The sequence below is a fragment of the Balaenoptera borealis genome (genome assembly GCF_965194805.1).
Source record: "Balaenoptera borealis genome assembly, chromosome: 3".
In the NCBI taxonomy this organism is placed as follows: domain Eukaryota; kingdom Metazoa; phylum Chordata; class Mammalia; order Artiodactyla; family Balaenopteridae; genus Balaenoptera; species Balaenoptera borealis.
The window spans coordinates 41,470,722-41,493,379 of record NC_138866.1 but is presented as its reverse complement, the minus strand read 5'-3'; the positions used below and the strand labels follow the sequence as shown (position 1 = coordinate 41,493,379).

The following is a 22,658-nucleotide window of genomic DNA, read 5'->3' as shown; positions in this document are numbered from 1 at the left end:
TGGTGCTATAAACTTCATAGGTTTGAACCCCCTTGGGGAGTTCTGCAATTGTCCAGCTGTCTCCATGATGAGTGGCTAAGTGTCTTAATTCAGCACTGAAATCTCAACAAGCCCACTTGTCTACAGATGAAAGTTGGGTTCTCCAACCCAGCTTTCAGGAGTGAAAAGGAAGGTATTTTGATCTCCATTTGCTTGATTTCTTAACCTAGCTGTCATTTAATTCCATTCTTGTTGGGGAAGGAGGATGCTGCTTACACCTACCCCCAAGCCTCACAGGTACCTAGTGTGGAAGGATCTTGGAAGCCTTCCTGGAGGAAACGATATTTAATGTAAGACGTGAAAAACTAGAAAGACTTATCCAGGCGAAGAGGAGAGGAAAGAGTGTTACAGACAGTGAAACAGCATGTATGGGACTGGGAGGTAAGAGACAGAATGTGGAAGGCTCAAGGAACTGAAAGTTCAGTGTAGATGGAGTGTGAAATAGGAGCCTGAGCAGATTGGGGTTCTGAGAGCCAGGAAAAGAGGATGGGGATGGTTGTGTTGATTTAATTATATATCTCAGATTCTTATTTGAACCAAAGGACAGTACCTCTGCTTTCTTACAGGTTCTCTCAATGAACTAAATATACCAAAGTATGTAAAAATATTTTGCTGTCTGGTTATATTTACAAAAATAACCCTTGCTTATTGCAGTCTCTGTGAGGTATCAGTAAGTTTTAGCAAAAAGTGTCATGTCTCCTTGGGTAGATTCTGAGTATGTTTTCCATTGAGTCCAGTTGTTGAGGTGAGATGCGTTGTTTCAATGCTTACCTCCTCTGGCTACTTTAATTTTGAAATGGAAAGGAAAGGGAATTTACTAAGAGCTCCCTTCCAATTTTCTATCCAAATACGTAGACTCTTGAATATGCCAAGAGTTGGTGGGCTAAGGGTATCCTGCAGAATATTTCACAGGAACAGCCACATTGGAACTGGTATCTCCTCACAGGTTCCCTCAGTTCTCTTGCCTTGTGAAACATCAGAACGTACAACTGCTTTGCCTGGGTGAGGTTTTAGGTGCGAAACCAGGTTTATGACAAGTATGGTCATTATTTTAGAATTGTACTTGGAATCAGTTTCACAGATGGACCAGAGGAAAACTTTCCTTTCTAATATAGTACATCACTGTGAATTTATAGCTAGTTGGGAATAATAGACAGTATGGACCCAAGTTTTCCTAAGCCTGAAATGTTACCAATTCCATTTATACTGTTTCCTGATTAATCTGCCTTCTTTCAAATTCAGTGTTTAGTCTACCATTTATTTGGCCAATGGGTCTAATGTTCTGGGATAATTTGTTATACAGTGCTGTGCCTTCCAGGAAACATAAAATATTTTAAAGAAACTTATTGAGAAATTTATTAATGATCACCTTTTATGCAATTGAGGACTGTCAACAAAAGTTAATGTCTCAATGGGGAAGATAGTGTTGGTGGATAATGAGAAGATTTGTATGTTCATAAATATAATAACTTAGTATGGGTCAGTTTTATCTTTATTAAGTCCTGAGGACACTCTCAACATTAGTAACCAGCATAGACTTTGAGAAATGAAGAAAGTAGGAATGAGAGGATTTAGGTGATGTATCAGAGTTAGATGAATTCATAGTCAAGGTAAGCTGTGCCAGATGAATTCCCTTGGGAACGTACATCAGTAATCTCTTCATTTTTCATTATGTTCTGAAGTCACTTTGGTATGAAAGGAGCTACAGGAATCAAAGTTAGTCTTATGGTTTACCAGTGTACAGATTTTGTTCTTTTACTAGCCATGTGAACTGGTACCCATCTTCTCAGACTATCAACATAATTTCTTTTATTACTAGGGCTATTTTAAGCCCTCTTTAATAATAAAATTCTTCCATTATCACCAGAATTGATGAAAAGTTTCAACACTTTTTATCCGTTTATTTTTAAAACTTGCCTTTTATACGAAGACCATGACTAAGAATAGAAAGTTTCTTGCAGGAGCTATTCAGTTCCTTGTCTCCAAGAAAGATGAAAAAATTGGGTAGCAGGAACATTTGATATTAACCTGATGGAAGTACCAAAAAACTGCTTGTAAGAAGTCATAGTTTTAATCTGTTGTTCTTAATTGGAGTGTAAAGGATTGCTTGGTAGTTAAGCAGAGGAAATCAGACTATATAAAGACTTCAAAGATATATCTAGAATAGTCTCAAAGTGTTCAGTTGTCTGGAAGCCAAAAATCGTAGTCTAATGAAGGAATTGGTATCAAAATTGTTCAATTTCCATGAGGTTAATTTTTTTTTGTCCAATTGACAAACCTATAAAAGTCAAAAGAGAAAATCCTGTTTATCTAAAGCACATGGTTAGTTGACAGGGAAGAAAAAAAATATTGAGTAGATATTCCCTTGACACTGTGGCATTTTTGGATAAATCAACTTGATGGGTTCATAGAAAAATGTTTGGAACAGCATGAAAACATGTAGTACATCACAAAGGGAAGTGGGAGTGTAGATATGGGCTTAAATGTGTTCAGTGCTAAAATTCCTATGGGGTAGATGTGAACTACTGCCAATATACAGTCAATTTAAAGGTGACCCATAAACAATCCTAAACCCAGAACTTTATAAACAAATTATTTAGGCCCTGAGAACACCTGATGATTTGTGATACAGGGGATGTGGATATAGGTGGTTTTGCTTGCTTTTCTCTATTGTACTTTTTTTTTTTTTAATTATTTTATTTTATTTTATTTATTTTTTGCCTGCTTTGGGTCTTCATTGCTGTGTGCGGGCTTTCTCTAGTTGCAGCGAGCAGGGGCTACTCTTCGTTGTGGTGCATGGGCTTCTCATTGCGGTGGCTTCTCTTGTTGCGGAGCACAGGCTCTAGGCGGGCGGGCTTCAGTAGTTGTGGCACGTGGGCTCAGTAGTTGTGGCTCGCAGGCTGTAGAGCACAGGCTCAGTAGTTGTGGCTCACGGGCTTTGTTGCTCCGTGGCATGTGGGATCTTCCCAGACCAGGGCTCGAACCTGTGTCCCCTGCATTGCCAGGCGGATTCTTAACCACTGCACCGCCAGGGAAGCCCCTCTATTGTACTTTTGAACAGAACTTTGTAATACATCCAGGAATCAAGTAGGTTTGGCAGTAGATCTTCATCCCAATGGACAGTATACACCTCTTTGTACTGGTTGAGGTCCTGTCTGCTTAGAGACAGTAAGATGGTCAAGATGGTTTTCAAAATTTTCTTCATACCTTCTGATTCACAAAAACAAATCCAGGAAAGCTTAAGATAAAACCACAAAACCATTTTACTCCTTCTAGTCCTAAATTTATATCTTATCTCATCAAGACCATTCCAAATGTCCTTTTCTCCACTTACATTTTTTACTTCATGTTAGATAGTTTATCAGTCCGTTTATTTCTGGGTGCTTCTTAATTTAGATTAGGGACTGAAATGGGGGTGGGGACGCAGGGAGAGATGGAGGAAAGAAACATGAAACCTTTATTTTTTTAATACAAATACTGCAAAACCATCTCTGAACTGATAACGTTATTGAGAAAATGGTTATGAGTCCCCTTGGCCTTGATGATTTTCATTATTAGGAGTCCTAAAGAGACGCTGAGCGGTATGTATCTACTTAGCTTTTGGCTACAACTTAATATCTGATTGTTTAACTTAATCCTCAGGCTACCATGTGTGAATTACACAAAGTCAGCAAACTGCACTACTTGCCAACTCTTTACGTGTCCCCATACAAACCAATATAGGTTTTAAAGACTGGGAGGATAATTTGATCTCCATAAATAGTGTGGTTTAGGTAAGCTTTCAAGTGTAATTTTGAAAATGTGTTTCAGTAATGGCTAGTTTGTACAAATAACTGCACTTGAGAATATCTATTGATGCACTGGGAATCATTTAAACACCATTTGCTCTCACAAAACATATGTCACATGGCCTGCGGGAGGTGAATGCCCAATACATGGATCGTGTATTTCAGTTCTAAACTGTCCTCAACTCTTCTTTTATCCGCTGTGATTGGAATCCCCTATCCTCCACCTTCAATTCCCAGAATTCCTCTGGCATTTCAAACTGTTTCTTGATTCACGTTGTAGGAGCTCAGTACCAGCTACATCTTTTAGTTATAATTTTCTGGCTCATGGATGAAGGAAAAAAAAAATATATATGTAATATATATAATATATAATATATATTTTTAAAAACCAGATTCCTAAAAAAGTTGGAATTTTCCCCCTCTTGTCCAATTTTAAATGAATCTACTGGAAACATCCTACAGCTGCTAGATGTTTATTTCATTACACAATATAATATTTAAGAACTAAACTAAACCAAATGACTGGAAGCTCACTTAGAATATATGCATGGGTTGTTTTCAGGAAAGATGGGTATTTCTCGGATATAGAAGAAAAAGCAAGTCCTTTGCCATCTTTTAAACAATTGGTTTGAGTTTATTCACATATGGACACTCATTATGTTAAATCCACTGTGAACATGTATCTTTGCGTTCAGAGAGCAGAATGGTACAGGCATCCTATCTGGCTTTTTCACTCTCAGGATCCCCGGAGCAGTATCTGGCCCAGAATCAATGCTCAGTAAATGCTTGTGGCCTGGATGAGTAACTTACTACTGAAGGATTACACATGAGATGCTCAGGATGTATTTGAGTGAATGTATGCGTGTGTGTGTGTGTGTGCAGGAATTAATGACGGCTGAATCATCCAGCAGTTGGGTTCCTATTTTGAATTATTCTTGAAGTAGTCGTGATAGATTTGGGCTGATTCCTGCACTCTTCCTGCATCCCTGCCCACCCATTGTCATTCTGTTTGCTCATCTTCTTCATTTGGTTGTCAGTTACTGTGTGAGCACCAGAGTGGTTGTCATGAAGGATAGCAGATTAAAAGGCTAAGGGTGATAATGTCTAAGAAATATTTTCTGTCCTTAACAGTCTCTCTACCCTATATTACATGGTAAAATAAATAAATAGCTGCAGTGTGGGAAGAGACTCATTGTGCTAGATATCTTTTGACCCAATTAAAACTTAAAAGGGTCAGCTGAGCTGCCCAACAAGTCTCTGGAGGACATGCTGAGCTGGTGGGGAGGAGTCTGGGCGGTAGCAGTGCTGGTGTCACTGAGGGAGGGGGACATGTATGGAACTTGGCTTCACAGTTGCCCACAGGGCCTTAGGGTGCCTCTCTCATCTGTCACTCTATAAGCTGATTCTGTGTGTCAGGAGACAAAGTCCCTCCATTCACTTAGGAAAACATTGCTTAGAAATTCTCTCAATTAAGCCTTGTCAGCAGAAGTTGTATTAGATTATAAATATAAAAATTGGAAATTTGGGTGGCTGGATGGGTATTGGGAGATGATTTTAACATATGTTTAGAACAGAGTTATTTATTTTAGATTACTGGAAAACTGCTGGTGATGCAGACTAATTAAAAGTTAGGGCTTCCCTGGTGGTGCAGTGGTTGAGAGTCCGCCTGCCAATGCAGGGGACACGGGTTCGAGCCCTGGTCTGGGAAGATCCCACATGCCACGGAGCAACTGGGCCCGCGAACCACAACTACTGAGCCTGCGCGTCTGGAGCCTGTGCTCCGCAACAAGAGAGGCCGCGATAGTGAGGCCCGCGCACCGCAATGAAGAGTGGCCCCCACTTGCCACAACTAGAGAAAGCCCTCGCACAGAAACGAAGACCCAACACAGCCAAAAATAAAATAAAAAAGTTAAAGTTACTCTAATGAGTTTCTAGTTGAAATAACACAAGGAAGCCAAACAAGAAGCCTACAGGTTTAGCAGCAGACTTTGTCTAGCAAACTGGATAGTTTGCACTGCCTACTATTAAAAGTAGGAAAAGAAATAGTATAAAACGATTAACCATGGGTAGTGAGGTACTAAAAATTATTTTTATTAGTCACCCTTTGCTTGTGGGATTTCTCACTTCTTTTTTTTGTATATTGAATGAAAACACGTCTATCAGTCACAGAGAACATTGCTGTGTAGGTGGTGGTGAGTCACATTGTGGTATTTTGTGTAATGACTAAGAACGTTGGCAGAAATCGTACAAGCTGAAAACCTTCAAGGTTTGTTCTCTGTGTGTACACATCCCTTTTGGGACTTAGCACTCTCCGTTGTTTTCCATTTATGTCTTTCCTGACTGGTTAGGAACAGGTAATAATTCACTGAATGCACCTCTATTTAAACAAACAAAAGTCGTATCTAACTTTCAGGTTTCCAAACCACCTCTGTGAAAATAAAATACTGTTCTCAGGGTCATCGTGGTTAAATTTTAAGAGGTGTGATGGCAGTTCATGACTCCTTGATGCGATGGTCGTTTGCTGTGGGAAGGCTGGATGTTCATAAATTTAATGATTTATTACAGCTGAATAGTACATTTTCTCCATCCGTTTATAAAAGGGTAATTTTTTTGTTGCCACAGTGTCACCCTTCAGCCCTCCACTGCTTTGTCTGGCCTTTTCCCCGTGATGTGGTACTTATCACCATGTCTTGTGACTTCAGGTCTGTTCACTTGTCCCTCTGAGAGGGTTTGACTTATATCTGGTGGTGTTGAGTTGTGGGATGGGAGGCGAGGGTGGACGAGGGAGAGGGCTAAATCCAGGGAAGGCACTGCTGATGTTGGGTGTGTGTGAGGTGAACCAGGGGGTTGCTGCTTGCTGGGCATGTGGGAAACCTTTGGTGGGTGGGGTTAGGATGGGTGACTTGGGCCCGTTTGCTGTGGGTAAATACCTGGTGTATTTAATTTGAAGGAGAAAAGTTAGCCTTGTGTGAATAATAAAATGTTGAAAATTCTGTGAGCTCTATACAGTGAGTCAGATGGACGATTACCTTGTCAGGGACTGTTTGAAAACCAAAACCAAAACCAAACAAACAAAGCCAAAACAAAACACCCAAACAACCCAAAACAGAAACACATACAAAACAATGGGTTGATTGGCAGGGTGACCCCAAGGACCTGTCTTAGCTTCTCCCTCTCCTCATTTTTTTAATCTCCATTTCTCCCAGCGTTCATCATATGTCTTCCTACTTCTGTGTGAATATAGAGTTAGCTTAACTCATTAGAAATAGAAATCCTGAATTCCTTTATTAGAGATTTCTCTTGTTAGTTGGAAACTCACTTGTTGTTGGCTCACTGAAATCTATTGACTTGGTAGATTTTCAAAGAATAAATGCTTTAAATATTGGACTGAAGGTGTCATAAATAATCCCATATTGCAGTTTAGCTCACATCTCTGACAAGAGCTTTTCAACTCATTCAAGACCCTTATTGTATATTATCTCAAAATTCCTTCCCTTGCTTTATTTAGCAAATCAATCCATTTCCTTAGATTTGTACTGTGCCAATTGTTTTCTGATTTAAATAGATTTCTCTATAGAGCTGCCTGCTTACTCTAGAGTGTAGGACTGGTGGGGTTTCTTTGTACAGAATCTTTTAGAAGTGGGGCTTGATAATATGCTTTGTTAGGGATGAAACCTAGAACTTTAGTTCCTGCAGGTGGGCTTCCTTCAGAGTTCTTTTCTTCTTAATAAAAAAGTGTCTAATTATTACCTTTTCTCCAAGATATTATAACTATATGAAATAAATATTTTACAAAGTTATGAAAAAGATAATTGATATCTTCCCCAAGAAGAAAAGCCTTTAGGGTTTTGTTCGTTGCTTTCAGTTTTTAAGAAACTTGAGCTTTTCGTGGAGAGGAGTGATGCTTGGTGCAGATGTTTCTTTTTTTTTCATTTGCTAAATCATTTTCCTTTTAAAACTTTGTCCAAGAAAGAATAATATGAAAAAAAACAAAATTCTTTGGCCGATGAAAGGAGCTAGGCCATCCCAGTCTGAGGTATAGTAGCAGGAACTAAATTTATTTATTCTATTCATCTTTGCATTAATTGCCAATCCCCAAAACAGTATCTGACATAGCTGGATTGCAAAAAGGAAAAAAAAAAAAAAAAAAGTAAAGTGAGAGGTAAAAAGTAAAAGTAAGGTGATCTAGAAGCAACCAGGATTGAGGTTGGGCTAACTACATTTGTTTGTTAATCTTAGTGAAAAACTTGGCTATTAACCCGCAGAGGAGCCAATACTCTTCTCTAGTCCACCACTCAGGAAAAACAAAAAACACTGAAAATGTTCTTCAGGACTTCAGTCATTAATATTAACCTATCACCTAATTTAATGTTAAGGGACATTGGGGGAAACATTGCCTATCTCTTGGCCTAAATGGAATGCATACTAATAGAATCTATGTAATTTCCAAGGAAAGGACAGGAATATTTCATGGAAGTGATCACGGTTTCAAACAAAAATTGTATCTGAAGTTGTCACACTTCCCAGATTGAACTACTTACACTAAAGAGCTCCGCTTTTTCCCTTTCCCTCCTCTTCATACATTTGTTTTCAATCAGTTTCTCTTCTAAAGCAATTCCTCGGTTTATCTAATGTTCAACCAGAATTTTCTTTCCTTACTGTGTACACAAGGCTCTATTTTCTCTACTCTGAATTCTTTGTTTTCCTGGGGCTCCAACAACCAGGCTTGATTTTTTTTTTTTAGAACTTTATTGAGATATAATTTACAAGCCATAGAATGGACCCATTGTAAGTGTACGATTCAGTGCATTTTTATAAATTTATACAGTTTTGCAACCATCACCACAATCCAGTTCTAGAACAATTCCATCACCTTATCTCCTCTTGTGTCCATTTGCAGTCTGTCTCTGCTCCTGCCTGTAGCCCCAAGCAACCACTGATCTGCTTTCTGCCTCTACAGATTGACTTTTTTTTCTCAAAAAATTCATGTAAAGAGATACCATCTGAGGTACAGTGATCCTAATTGTTTTGTTTTCCATGATTGCCTCTTTCAGTATTTGAATTAATTATCAAAATGAAAAATTCTCTTGTAATATTACGTTGAAGTAATTTCATAGCTTTGAAGAAACTAATGTGTGAGATGATTTCAAATTAGTTTGTACTCTGTTATTTTTCCTCCTTGCATTAATTGTGCTTTCATTCCACAACTTGCCCAGCAATGTATCTAAATGAGTGCAAGTAGCTGGAAAAGAAAGAAGGCAAAAGCAATCCATCCATTTTATAACCAGAGAATGACCCCAAGAGTGGTGTCTGTGAGACGGGGTGTAGCTTCAAACACAGAAGGTAAAACTAAAGCTAGCAGCTTCCATAAGAAACCATAGAATGTTTTTTTTGATCTGCAACTTGCAAAGATTTCTTGCAGAAGACAAAAAGCACTAACTCTAAAAGAAATAATATTAATAAGTTATATTTCATAAAAAAACACAGTGATCAAAATAGACTGTTAACAAAATGAAAAGACACAGGTGAGGCAAAATACTCTCAGTACATACCTCTGACAAAGGACATGTTTTGCAACAATAAGACCGACAACTCAGAAATGGGCAAAAGATTTGAGTAGATACCTCATAAAAGAATACGTATGAATGGCATGTGAACTTGTGAAAAGGTATAGTCAACATCAGTTGTCATCAGGAAAATGCAAATTAAAACTGCATTGAGATACCACTTCATATAAACTAGGATGGCTAAAATTAAAAAGATGCAGCACCAAATGTTTGTGCGAATGTGGAGTAACTGGAACTGCCATATATTGCTGGTGGGAGAGTACAATGGTACAACCAGTTTCTGACGCATAAAGTGCAAAAACCACTTCAGTGTATACCTTTGCCAAACTTGAAAATTGTATACTTAAGAGTGTACATTTACTGTATGTACATCTTACTGCAAAAAAGAGAAAAGAATGGGTTTTAATCATCGAAACTCATTGATCTTCACTATGTCCCACAATAATCCCCTTTCCCTCCTTCCCAGCTGCCCCAGCTTCCCTCACCTTACTTTTTTTTTTTTTTTTTTTTTTTTTTTTTGGCAATCCAGCTATGTCAGATATTGTTTTGGGGACTGGCAATTAATGCAAAAATGAACGGAACAAATTTCATTCCTGCCCCCTGGGGATGCGTCTAGAAAGGGAGTCATACATGCTGATAACATAACTGCAGCAATGTGATAAATGCCATAAGGTTAGGAGAGCAGAGAGGGGCTGCCCACCCCAGGAAAGTCAGGGTAGGCTGCCTGGGGGGAATAGCAGATCCCTTGAAAAAGCTTAGATAAACAGGATTGATTCTTAGACATGGTGAGAAGGGCTCTCTGGGAAAAGGGAACAGCATGTGCAAAAGATTCAGAAATGGGCAACTTGTGATCCCACGTGCTGAAAGGTGGCTGCTGGTGGTGGAGGAGGGGAGGGGAGGGGAGGGGGAGGAGGAGGAGGAGGTGGCAGCCAGGGTGGCAAGGTGGGGCAAATCAGCAAAGGCCATACCATGAAGGGCCCTACCTACCAGCTAAGGAATTTGGACTTTATCCTAAGAAGAGGAGCTGTTGAAGCCTTCTGTCATCTTGTCTTCCTAACTAGAATCTGAATTCCATGAGATCCAGGTCTGTTATTCATCTTTGCATCCTTTGTAATGTCTGGCCATGGTCCTGGAATGGGTAGGACATCGAGTAGGTGTTGATTGATCTCTAAGGCTGTGTGATAGTCTCTTAGAATCTTGCATGCTTGTTTCAGCCATATTATTAAAACGGAATGAGTCAGAGCAGAGATACTTTTGGAATGGAGGGATGGGGGTCTCATTACACTCTGGGCATTGTGCCTAGGCACTCCCAATTATTATTTAATCTGTGTCACTCTCCTTACTCAGATCTACCAGTGACCTCTGATTGCTCTCAAGATAAAGACCAAAGCTCACAGTGGCCTGCAAGGCTGCTGTTCACTCACTGTCTGCAGTGCTTTTTACCTGTTTAATTCCTATTCATTTCTCAGATCTCCCTTCAGTTCACTCACAGCCTTCACTGCCCCACCTCTCCCCTCAGTAAGTGGGTTCTCACAGCTCATCTCTGTGTGATCGTCCCTCGGACTGTGTGATTATTTGATTTCCCTTCTGCCGCCTCGAGCACATGAGCTCTGTGATACCTTTCTACCCCCTGCATCTACAATGCCTAACATTTAGTAGACACTCAAAAAAATGTTTTGGTTGCATGAATTTGGTTGCTTGAGAGAAGGCTATCAGATATATATTATTCTCATTTTTGAGGTGAAGAAATTGAAGTTCAGAGGTTAAGTCACTTGTTGAAGGTTACATAATCTATAAGAGCCAGACCTGGAACTGAGGGATGTCTGACAACAAAATCCTCCTCTTCGTGCAAACAGTCAGCAGGCCCAGCAGGCCGTGAGTGCAGCTCACGGATGCATTTTCCTATTAGCATCAGTGTCATGGTTCTGCCCACCTGTTGAATGATCAATAGAATAATAGGCGAGTGGTTAAGAACATGGCTCTGGACCCAGACAGTCTAGCCTCAAGTTCCTCCTCCACCATTTACTAGCTTTGTTACCTTGAGCAGGCTATTTAATCTCTCTCATTCAGCTTCCTGGAAAGTGGGGTAATATTACCCACTTTATAGGATTATTGTGAGGATAAACTAGATTAATCCATATAAAATGCTACTATTAAGCACACAGAAAGTGCTCAAAAATTGTTAGCTATTACTATTATCACTGCCCATGTATTCCTTCCCATTTTCTTACTGTAATCCCAAATTATATCCAGAGGACCTACAGCAGTTTTTAATTTTTTTATTTTATGGAAATTCTCTCCTTGCATGGAACCATCTGCCCTTAAGTCCTAGTTCAACTGAGTCCTCTCAATTCAAACTTGGTCATTTCTGTGTCTCAGCAGAAGCAGAAGGTTTCTAACAGCAAAATATGGTAATATTAATCCTCTTTGCTGTGAATTTCTAGGTTTTTAGGATTTACACATTTCTTCACACCTCTGTTCAGTTAGGAAAAACACGGTGCTGAAGTGTAGTAAAGGACGCAGTATTAATAGCACTGTTCTCTCTCACCAATCACAATCCTTTCCCCCAGATTAAGCACCATATCATCAAGCTCTTTGAATAACTGACCTGACCCCCACCCCCAGAAAACCCTAATTGTTGGGAAGTGATTTATGTCACCATTTTCCCCCCATTCATTAATACGTGAGAGCAGGTGTAACTTACAGGAAATTAAAAAAGGAAGAAAGGAAGAAAAATAATTACTTCACATATATAACGGTTGCACACCAAAATTTTAACATTTTTAACATATTCCCTTATAATGCAATTTTCTGTAAATATTTTTCATTCCTTCCCTGGTTTTCTATTGTTGAAATTCTTAACTAATTTCTTGTGGTTAGGGTGTAATAGTGTGTGGGTGTGTGTTTTAGTGACTTAACTGTTTACCTTGCTCTTAAAAGAAAATAGCCCCTGATTTGTATTTAAATGATGAGAGAACTAACTGCAGTACGGTTGCCCCTGCCTGTGCCAGGCATTACTACCTGCTGAGTAGGTAGTAATTTGATGTTGCCAATCTTCACCCGGCCCTGCCAGAGAAATGACACGCCCATCCTGGAGGTGAGGAAGCAGAGGCTTAATGAGATGAAGAATTTCCCCTGGCAGCCAGCATGTGTCAGACCTTGCGTGGCTAGGCCCTGGAGGTGCAGGTGTTAACAGGATAGGGCATAAGGGGATAACCAGAAGCAAGCCTGGTAAATTAAGTTGGGGTTATAAATAGAAGACCTCAAAAGACAGGCTGAGGGATGTATAATTAATTTTGCAGGCAGTGTGGAACTAATGACATTTCGCACTTCCTCCCACCTGCTCAGTCCTCAGCGCTGGGCGATCAGTGATGTAAGGAGCCTTCCAGGTGATTCTGTTGCTCACTCAAGTCTGAGAACCGCTGCTGTAATGTATCTGTGGCCATGCTGTAGGAAGGATGGATGGGAAGGGCAAGGAGGAACAGTGGGAAGGCTGGTGCCAGAGCCAAAGGAGAGGTGATTAGGGCATAAGTTTGGGTAGTTTCATTGGAAACAAAACAAAGGGAAAATTGTGACATTTTTCAAGGAAGAAATGATAGGACTTGATGACCCAGTGAAGGTAGGAGTATAAGATGGGAGGCCGTTGTTCACGAGTGGCAGAGCTGCAGATACACCCCAAAGGCATTATACGCCTCAGATAGTTGAACCTTATTATTGTGCCTTAATTTATAGCAATTTAAAATATGTCTCACACACATCAATCTGCTGCCCTTAACTAGATTTAACTTTCCCTATAGGAATAAAAATGTACCAGACGCTCAGTACAAATAATAATGTTGACCATGGATTGAGTTATCAAATGCCAAGAACTATTCTCTATGCACTTTATAGTGATTATCCCATTGTTGTTCATTAGTTATGGATGCTCATAAATTGCTTTCTGTTAGTGTCCAATCTAAGCTGCACACCACTATAATATTAATGTTCCAGACACTGATCTGAGAGGCTGAGTCTGGGCTCTGGAGTCAGATGGCTCCAGGCCGAAACCCCAGCCCCATCATTTACCAAGTGTGTGGTCTTTGAGGCGGTTACTTACCCAACCTTCTTCCATAATTTCCCCCAGCTGTATTACAACAGGTATTATTATTACAACGAGGATGTAATCATGAGTGGAACTCTTAGGGTTGCTGTGAGAGCTAAATGAGAAAATGCCTGCACAAGGCTTGACACTTAAAGTACTTAATAAATATTGATGATGCTTTTGGTGATGCTTATGGGCATGCGGATGTCACTCCCTTGCTCAGAACCTTCAGTGGCTCTTCTCGGTCAAGAAAATAAGCTCCTTAATCTGGCATTTAAGATTTTCCACAAACAAGTCACTCCTTACCTCTCAAACCTTTCATCTGATGATTCTTTGCATAAACCCAGTGCTTCAGCTAAGCTGATCAGTGTCCCCCGCAAACACTCCAATCCATTACCATATCCCAGCCTTTGGTTCTGTTCCTCCAGCCCTCTCATCATGTCCCTCAGGGCCCATCCCGCTATTCAGTGTTTGTGGAGCCATCCTTACCAAACCCTCCTCTGCAATATGATTAAATCCTTCCAAGCTCTGGAGCTTTAAAGGCCTTTAATGTTCGATGGACCCTCTGGAGCTTTAAAGGCCTTTAATGCTCGATGGACCCTCTGCAGCGGTACAAGGTGGCCCAGAACAGTTCTGCCCGTGTTCAGCCCCCTTTCCCCACCCTTCGGTAAATGTAGGGCTGTGCCTGTCCCTCTTACTGTGCTTGGTGCCTAGCCCCAGGCCAAGGACCTGCTTTCTTAGTGCTGGTAACATACACCTATGCTTAGCTTCTTGGTTTTTCCCAAGTTCATTTAAATATGTGTTGGTGTTGTTTTCTCACCCTGATAGTGCTGATAACTTCCCTTATAGGAATAACATTTAATCTGTGAAATAATTATTATTATTTTTCTTCTCAGGATGAACTTGACCTCACAGACAAACACAGGGAAGCCATGTTTGCACTTCCAGCAGAGAAAAAATGGCAAATATACTGTAGCAAGAAAAAGGTAAGCTATTCATTATGATTATGGTTAACTGGAAAATGATCATTTTGGATGCCCTTTGCTCTCCCATTTCACCACCAGAATTCAGGCAGCTCTTTATAAGGTAAAAACCAGATTGAATGTGTCCTGTTGTGGCCTCGGTGCTACATGCAGTAAAGGGCCAGCTCCTTGGATGTTGTTTTTTATCAACACTTCATTGCACCCCGCACCTCACACCATTATTCATAACGCTGTGTAAATGAGACCCAAAATAACATCAGCTTACAGAAGATTGAAGCGTTTGTCCCTTGTCCTTTACGTGAAAGTTAGTGTGTAGGTAGGTGAGAACTAACACTGTGGTTTCACAGTTGTAGTCTTTACAGCCCTCTGTGACTCCCTTTTAACAACTTTCCATTTCGCCGTCTCTAAGGTGTGGCCCGTCCTCGTGCTGTGGGGTGGCTCTCCAGCCATTTCACATTCCAGACTAGGGGTGGAGGAAAGGGGGGGAGGCACAGGCTCCCCACGCCCCCACTCTCAGGGCCACATCCGGGAGTTACAGACCTGAATTCCCGTCACGTCGCACTGTTAGCTACACGGCCACACTCCCCTGCCAGGAATGCAGCCTTATTCTGGGCAGTCATCCACGCATAAAAGCTGGGGGTTCTAGGACCTTTGGAGGAGAGAAAGGGTATCGGGGGCAGCAAAAACCCCTAACCCCTGGCCTGGCACTAGGCATCACCCTATGGACTGTATCTCCTTCGGTAAAGCGCACTCTGCCATCTTTTAAACCCCTGTGGCAAATTCTTAGACTGTCCTCTCACCCATTTTTGGAACCAGTTCTGTTCATGGCCACCTTTTGCCACTTTTCCTTCTGTTCTAGGAGAGACTTAAATCAAGACGGGGAAGTGGGAAGGGCAGGGCTAGCACCTAAGAAAAATGTTACCTCTCCAACAGGAGTGGGCACTCAATTACTAACCTCTGGAAGCAGGGAAACAGGAACAAAATATAACAATCCAGTATCTTGTCAAGACACGGCGTCAGCCAGGGAAACCTTTTCTTAGGGGACTAGGATGCATTTGGGGACCTCCATTTACCCCCATGGCTGCCCCCCACCCTTTGCCGCCTTGTGTAATTGGCATGCCCCCCGCCTGGGGGCATCTCTCCAGCAGTGAGCCTGCGTGTGCCCCTTTCCCGCCAGGCTTTATAACCTTTGTAACGCCAGCATCTGATACTTGGAAGCAAAGGTAGGATGAATGAACCACTGAGTTGTCATGAGTGTTATACTTAACTCTCAAACAATCTAAAGCACATTTAATTTTCCACCTGAGCCATTGTAACTGATAAAACCATGTGTGGGGTTTGGTTCCGGGGGCCTTTGCTGAGAGACGTGTCCAGCTGTAGCCTTTCAAGATGATTTCTGAGCCAATATCAGATCAGATCAAGTTGGAGCATTAAGGGTTCCTAACCCCGTGGTAACCAGTAAGATGTGTTTGTGAATGAGTATATCCTCTTCTCCTCTTTCTCTCTGTGCACATCTTACCACCTAGAAAACCTCTCTTCTGTGGAACTGATGGTCAGTGGCTCAGGAAACAGATTTTAAAATGAAAGAATGTTAAAATGAAAATAAAAATGTGTCATGTCCTGTTCTGAAAGTGATGGTAGTGTATGGTCTTGAAAACAAGAGAACTTCTCCTGCAGCTGTCTTCAAGACCTGGCCCCTAGAACTGAGAAAGAAAAGTCCTTAAGTGCCTGAGTACACACAGGACATTGTCTATTTTGGCTCATCCGAGCGCAGATTTTTTTCTCAAAATTAGGAAACAACGTGAAGCGGAGATTGAGAATATGCACTAGAGGAAAGGAAAGGGCAGGAAAATGGGAGCAGCTTACCGAAGGGAAAGTTTTCTTCTTTCCCAGATTTTATTACACCCTTGACGGCAATTGAAAGTTAATCATGGAAACTACTGCCCCTTAGATTAGAAAAGGCAAACCCTGGAGGATAGTAATGACCTCAGGCTCACAGCTGCTGCTCATTTTTCAATTTCCAGGCCTATCAAATCCCCTTGCAAACCTTGTCTCCTGTGTGCGTGGCAGGTTGGCTTTTTGTAGGAGGATGGATATGGTTGTGGCCACTGGCCTCAAAATCCCATTTCCTGACAGATGGGCTCTTCCTGCGAGTACCTGGCCGGATTGCACAGATCTTTGGAAATGCAGTTCTCCTGCTAGCTTCATTCCAGCAGCTTGGATTCCTTTTATGACTTAGCAGTGGTGTGGCTGAGTGGGAAAGCCGTCTTAACTCTTTGGGGAATCCCATGGGTTTATAGATCTGCCTCACATTAAAATGGCTTGACTAAGGATTTTCTTGATTAGAGCTTCTCAGCCTGTTAAAACTATGCTGTGCCTTTGGTCTGAAACTGACCTTTTGGGGCCCCGTAATAAATCGGGAAATAGCACAATGAATAAGAGAACACAAAACCCTAAGCACGAAAAGGGCACGATGTTTGCGTTTCTTCCGAGAAGGTGATCTCCTTCGGGACAGGTTGCCCATTCTCTGAAGGAAACCCATGGTGACCGTCCTTAACACTGAGAACAGACTGTTTTCCTTGGACCATCTCTTGAGTAACCTTTTCAAATCAGACATGTCACCAGCAAGCCTGACCACATCTATTTCTCAGGCCGAGGGAAAGCTACACCCCTATGGCTCCTTCAGACTTTCCATCTTTCAAGATTAGAACCCAGGGCATCGTAGATGTTCTCACACATAGTGAAGCCATAGAGTAAGGGCCCACGAACGCCAACAGAAACAGAGTTGGTGAAAAGCAGGCTTTCTGTGTAAAAGTGCACAGCAGTGGTGGAGACAAATGGGACTGGGAACTGAAGATGGGGCCAGGCCTTCCTTGGCCAAGTGGCTCTTTTCCATCCAATAGAGACTTGAGTCCCAGCAGTGGCTATCTGCTTATCAAGCTCTGTGTTCATTTCTCAAACGGCTCTATCTGAGTCCTCTGGTTGAAAACCCATTTCCAGAGCCAAAATGAAAACTGCAAAAGTATTTCTGGGGCTAAAAGAATTGGAAAGAAATTAATTGGAATTTTGCCTAATTGAGTAATCCGGGGGAGAGCAGGAGATGGATGTCGCAGCCTTGAAAGTCCAAACAAATCTGTAAAAATGACTGAGCTGGTTGGTCAGCCGTGGTTCGTCCTATGCCGCCATCCGCTGTCAATTTTTTCAACTTTTACGAAAGGTCCAAAAAAAGGTTCTGTTGGTGGGGCTGGGGGTATTTTCAAATAGGAAATGTTTGTGGTTCTTATCTTTAAAGGTAATTCCCTTTTTAGTTCCAATCACAACATGCTCTTTTGTTTAAGTGAGGTTTTTCCCAGTCTTCAGCCAGAAACTGCATCTGTTAACAATCTTTTGGATTTTAAACTGAAGCCTTTTAAACAATGAACCATCTGACCACGAAAGGCATCTGGCCATGCTGTATTTGCTTATTGTTAACAAGATTTTTAAACCCTGGGAAAAGTAAGGAGTAGGTCTTCAGAGAGGAGAAACTAAGATAGCATACGAGCTATATTACGGCAACAGTAATCTTATCAGCACAGGCAGAAAGCTTCTTTAATCACACTTCTTCACAGGAGCAGTTGCAATAGTTGTGTCACTTAACCAGTCCTTGTAAGTGTCCAGAAAATACTTGTTCCCCATCCATGAGCTTCAGAGTTCACAAAGTCAGTGAATGGGGTTAGAAGCTGTTAGCTGTAATAACATCAGATATTTGAGGCAAAGATCAGAATTTGATGACTGCACCTAATTTTTCCTCCTTCCATTTCTGATCCCTAAGCCAAGGCTTAAGTAAATGGCTCTAGATTCTCCATATTACATTTCTGTATCTTTTATATATATATATATTTATTTATTTATTTATTTATTTATTTATTTGGTTGCATCAGGTCTAGTTGTGGCTCGCAGGCTCCTTAGTTGCGGCAGGCGGGCTCCTTAGTTGTGGCCTGCGAACTCTTAGTTGCAGCATACATGTGGGATCTAGTTCCCAGACCAGCGATCGAACCCAGGCCCCCTGCATTGGGAGCACGGAGTCTTAACCACTGTACCACCAGGGAAGTCCCCATTTCTGTATCTTTTAAGGTCTACTTTGGAGAAGGTGAGTTTTTACTCTGCTGCTGAGTTTGACTCTAGTTTAATTAAATCACTCTAGAATCTTGTCTAACCTGGCTGCAGTTGAGCTGTTAAGCTTTGTGGGAAGTGCTGATCTGGTGATAGGCATGTTCCGAAGACATCTAGGAAAAGTGGCTGAAAATTCTCCTGATACCTTTCATTCACTCCCTTTATTTGGTTCGCATATCCTAATTGGATCACCTCCCCACTCCTCTCCACAAGAAGGAATTCTCCTTCACCACAAACACAAAAAGATGTATGGTGAATGGTCATCAGGATCTTTTAGATCCTGGAGAGTCGAGGCCCTCCTGTGTTTGGAGCATGGGGAGGAAGTGGTTTGATCAAAACAGGGATTTAAAGGAACATATGCTAAAGTAGTGGAATTAGAGACAAAAGGAACCATCGGTCTTCTACACGACTGTCAAACAAACCATCTGAACAACAAGGAAGTGGGATGTTGATACATTAATCCTCTGATTGTTCAGAGTCTCCTAATGGGAAGGGAAGAGGGAAGAGAAGTTAGGTCTCCTCTTCCTTCGTTACTGTAGTTGCTTGAATATGCAATAGAGTGAGCGTTAGGTTTTCAGGTGCCCACTTTGCTAGATGTTGAGATTTGGGAGAGGGAGCCAGTAAAAGGGAGAAAACTAGATATCCGTAACTATATTTCTAGATATCTAGAAAACTAGATATCCGTAACTATATTTCTAGACTTCTTTAGAAGTACCTGGTTTGGTCTCCTGTCATTGAGTTTTCACCCTGATAATGGATTCCAGTTGGCCTTTGTGCTCCTGAGTGCTAAGGGGTTACAGAATGTGGCAGACATAAAAAAGATTAGAAATGAGATCGGGCTGTCTTTCCCCTTCTACTTCTCTGAAGAACAGATGAGGGAAGCACAGCTGGAGGATAATGGGTATCTCCAGGCTCTGAAACTCGCTGCCTTGTCTGCATGTTCCCTGGCTGTGAGAGATGAGGATGTGTGTTTAATCCCAGATTGAAGCAGTAGAAAAACAACAAGCTTTACGGATCTGGTGCTTCAGTCAGTGAAGCAATGCAGTTGGTAAAGGACTAGTTGGTGTATGATTCACCCCGACGTGTACTGAGTACCTTCTCTGGGGCAGACTATTGGCTAGATTCTGAGGATGATTAAACAAGTAAGTCAAATTTCCTGGAGTGGATGGTCCAGGTAGAGGAAGCAGATAAAATCAAATAACTGACAAGTCTTTCCATGAGCTCCATACTAGGGTAAGCAGACAGGCTCTGGGGCACAGAGGAAGGAGCCTCCAAGCTTTGGGGTGTGTGTGTGTGTGTGTTTGAGACAGCAGTTCGTTCCTTCACCACTTTGACCCCTCCCGGGGTTATGTCAGGGAGGGACCTGTTGTTGTCATCATGCTTTCATCCCATCATCTAGAAATGGGCTCCTTTTCCAGCAGCTGAGCTATGTTCACATGTGCTGTACACTTTCCCTCTTGATTTGTACTTTGTTCTTTTTCCTTTTTGCCAGTGCTTAAAAGGTCAAGTTTAGACTGTTGGGTAATCTGATCTTTACTAAACACAATTTCTAGGGCTTGTTAGGAAATCTATAGAGAGGCTTAAACTTTTGAAACATGAAGACACTGAGGGGAAGACTGAAATAACTGAGGTTTGTTCAGCCCAGAGAAGAGAAGTCAGGTGAAAACACCAACTCAGTATGTTCACTGGGTGTGCATACCCCAGTGAAACTGTGGTATCTGTCAAAATATTGCCAATTCCAGTGGTAAAGAGCAGCTGCCTCAAGCCCTCCCAATAAAAACTGCCCTGACAATCTGACCTTTCCCCCAAGGGCCCACCAGTCTTCCTTCATGATTCAAGGACTCAAGGGTTAACTCCTGGCATGACAAGCAGGGGACACCAGGACGCTGTTCCCATATTGCATCATTAGTTCTGATTCATTGATGCCTGTGTTACACTGTTGATAAATATTTTGAACATTGGCCTAAGTATGAGATGCTGATGGACCTAAAGATGGTGGCCAAAACCATTTGATAATACGTACCCAGAGCCTGAAACATGTGTCTTCCAGGAGTCGATCCCATGGAAATGATAAAAGATGCAGGCAAAGAACTATGTGTGAGGTGTTCTTTGCAATGTTGTCTCTGAAAGCCAGTGATGGTAAACAATTTAAAGGGGGATGGTTGTATTATCGTACACAACCATAACAGTATCTTGCTCCCACTGAAAAGTCATGCTTTCAAAGAAATTTTGATGACATGGGAAACTGCTCAGCATGTAATGATAAGGTTTAGAAAAAGATATAAAACTGTATAATCAGTACGATCAAGAGTTTGCAAAGAGTAGATATAGAAGTAGGCAGACAGAAACCATTGTTTGGTGGGATTGTGGGTGGTTTATATTTTTTCTTTATACAAATATTTCCCAAATTTTCCACAGTGCATTGTTCTCCATCCTACCTTGGGATAAGGTTGTTTTGTTTTTTTCTGATTATAAAAATAAAACTGCTCTTTTAAAAAAAATGTGTAGAGTATATTTTATATCTGTCAGTTTCAGTCAGAAAAGCAGGACTACTGGGGGAAACACACACACAAAGCAAAGAGATTAACCCTTATATAATCATGCAAGCTAGCTAAGCACTCCCCCTAAAGCTGCTGTCTTTGCTTCATGTCCCTGGAGTAGGCAGTTGGGTAGGAGGGTGGATGTAAAGTGGGGATGGAACAAGGACAGCCTGGAACCCACAGGGACAGGCTGGAGCCTGTGGTAGTTCTCACTGCCTGAACCTGGAGTGGGTGTCCTGCAGAAGCCTGAGCCATTAGTCATGGAGCTCAATACACACACACACACACACACAAACACACACACACACACACACAAACACACACACACACACCCCTGGCCCAGGAGAAGCTGGAGGAGGATCCAGGGGAAGGTGGAGCGGTCGCAAACCTGCCTGCTGTTCCACACCAGTGAGGTGAGCCAGCAGATAAAGAACAATGCCTCTGGACTACAAAATGGCTGCTGCTTCATTGCCACCCTCCGCGTCTCCCTTGAGTGTCTCTTGTGGCTCACCCTATGCAGAAAGATACAAGAAAGGATGTAGGCAAGTTGGTTCAGCCTAGCTAACTTGAACATTACAAAGCCACCACATATTGCTCTTTGAAATAAGGGGGAAAAATAAATATTATTTAAAATGCAACCAGTGCTTGTGCTGTAGAGACAACCCTAGCATTTTTTTTTTTTTTTCTTTAGCTCAGGGGCCCTTTACTTTCTCTATTTACTCTTCCCTGGGAGGATTAAAACAAAGGTGAATCTGTAAACCACCCAGAGTTTTTCAATACCATTGATCTCTTTAGGCAGTAACTGTGAAAACTTGGTGATTCTTGGACCTGATGAGATGGCCTCAGCTTTCTGCCCAGAAATCCACTAAAGGCATGTTTCTCATGGCCCTTTCCCTGCTAAGTAGCATGATCTAATAGCCAGTGACCCATTTTCTGTCTTTATTTTCTTTTTGTTACAAAAGCCAGTACTATCAAAATGAGCACCAGATTTTAGAATTGGAGTACAAAATTCGAGGATTCTCTGCCTCTGGCAGCCCTTAAACCAAAGTTGTACCCCAATAAAGGGCAGTTGGGGGCTTCCCTGGTGGCGCAGTGGTTAAGAATCTGCCTGCCAATGCAGGGGTCACGGGTTCGAGCCCTGGTCCGGGAAGACCCCACATGCCGCAGAGCAGCTAAGCCCGTGAGCCACAACTACTGCACTCTAGAGCCCGTGTTCCACAACAAGAGAAGCCACTGCAATAAGAAGCCCACGCACTGCAACAAAGAGTAGCCCCCGCTCGCCGCAACTAGAGAAAGCCCGCGCGCAACAACGAAGACCCAATGCAGCCAAAAATAAATAAGTAAAATAAATTTATTTTTTTTAAAAAAGGGGGCAGTTGGTTCATGAATATTTATTTGTCTCCTCTTCCTATAATCCCTTTGTTTAATAATACCAGTTTGGGGGCATTTTTTCCTCCCAGTGTTACCAATTCTATCATTCCAGCTGTGCCTACTGCCACCCCTGCCAT

At 41.7% G+C, this 22,658-nt stretch overlaps 1 protein-coding gene across 3 annotated transcripts in view; it reads left to right on the top strand.

Annotated features, from left to right (window-relative positions):
* DAAM1 (dishevelled associated activator of morphogenesis 1) overlaps positions 1-22,658 on the top strand; it is a 140,602-nt gene that overhangs the window by 31,581 nt on the left and 86,363 nt on the right. For all 3 annotated transcript variants that reach the window (XM_082386469.1, XM_082386471.1, XM_082386470.1), the window contains one exon: positions 14,372-14,461. In XM_082386469.1, the coding sequence (XP_082242595.1) occupies positions 14,372-14,461 (90 nt within the window). The remainder of the gene's footprint in view (positions 1-14,371; positions 14,462-22,658) is intronic.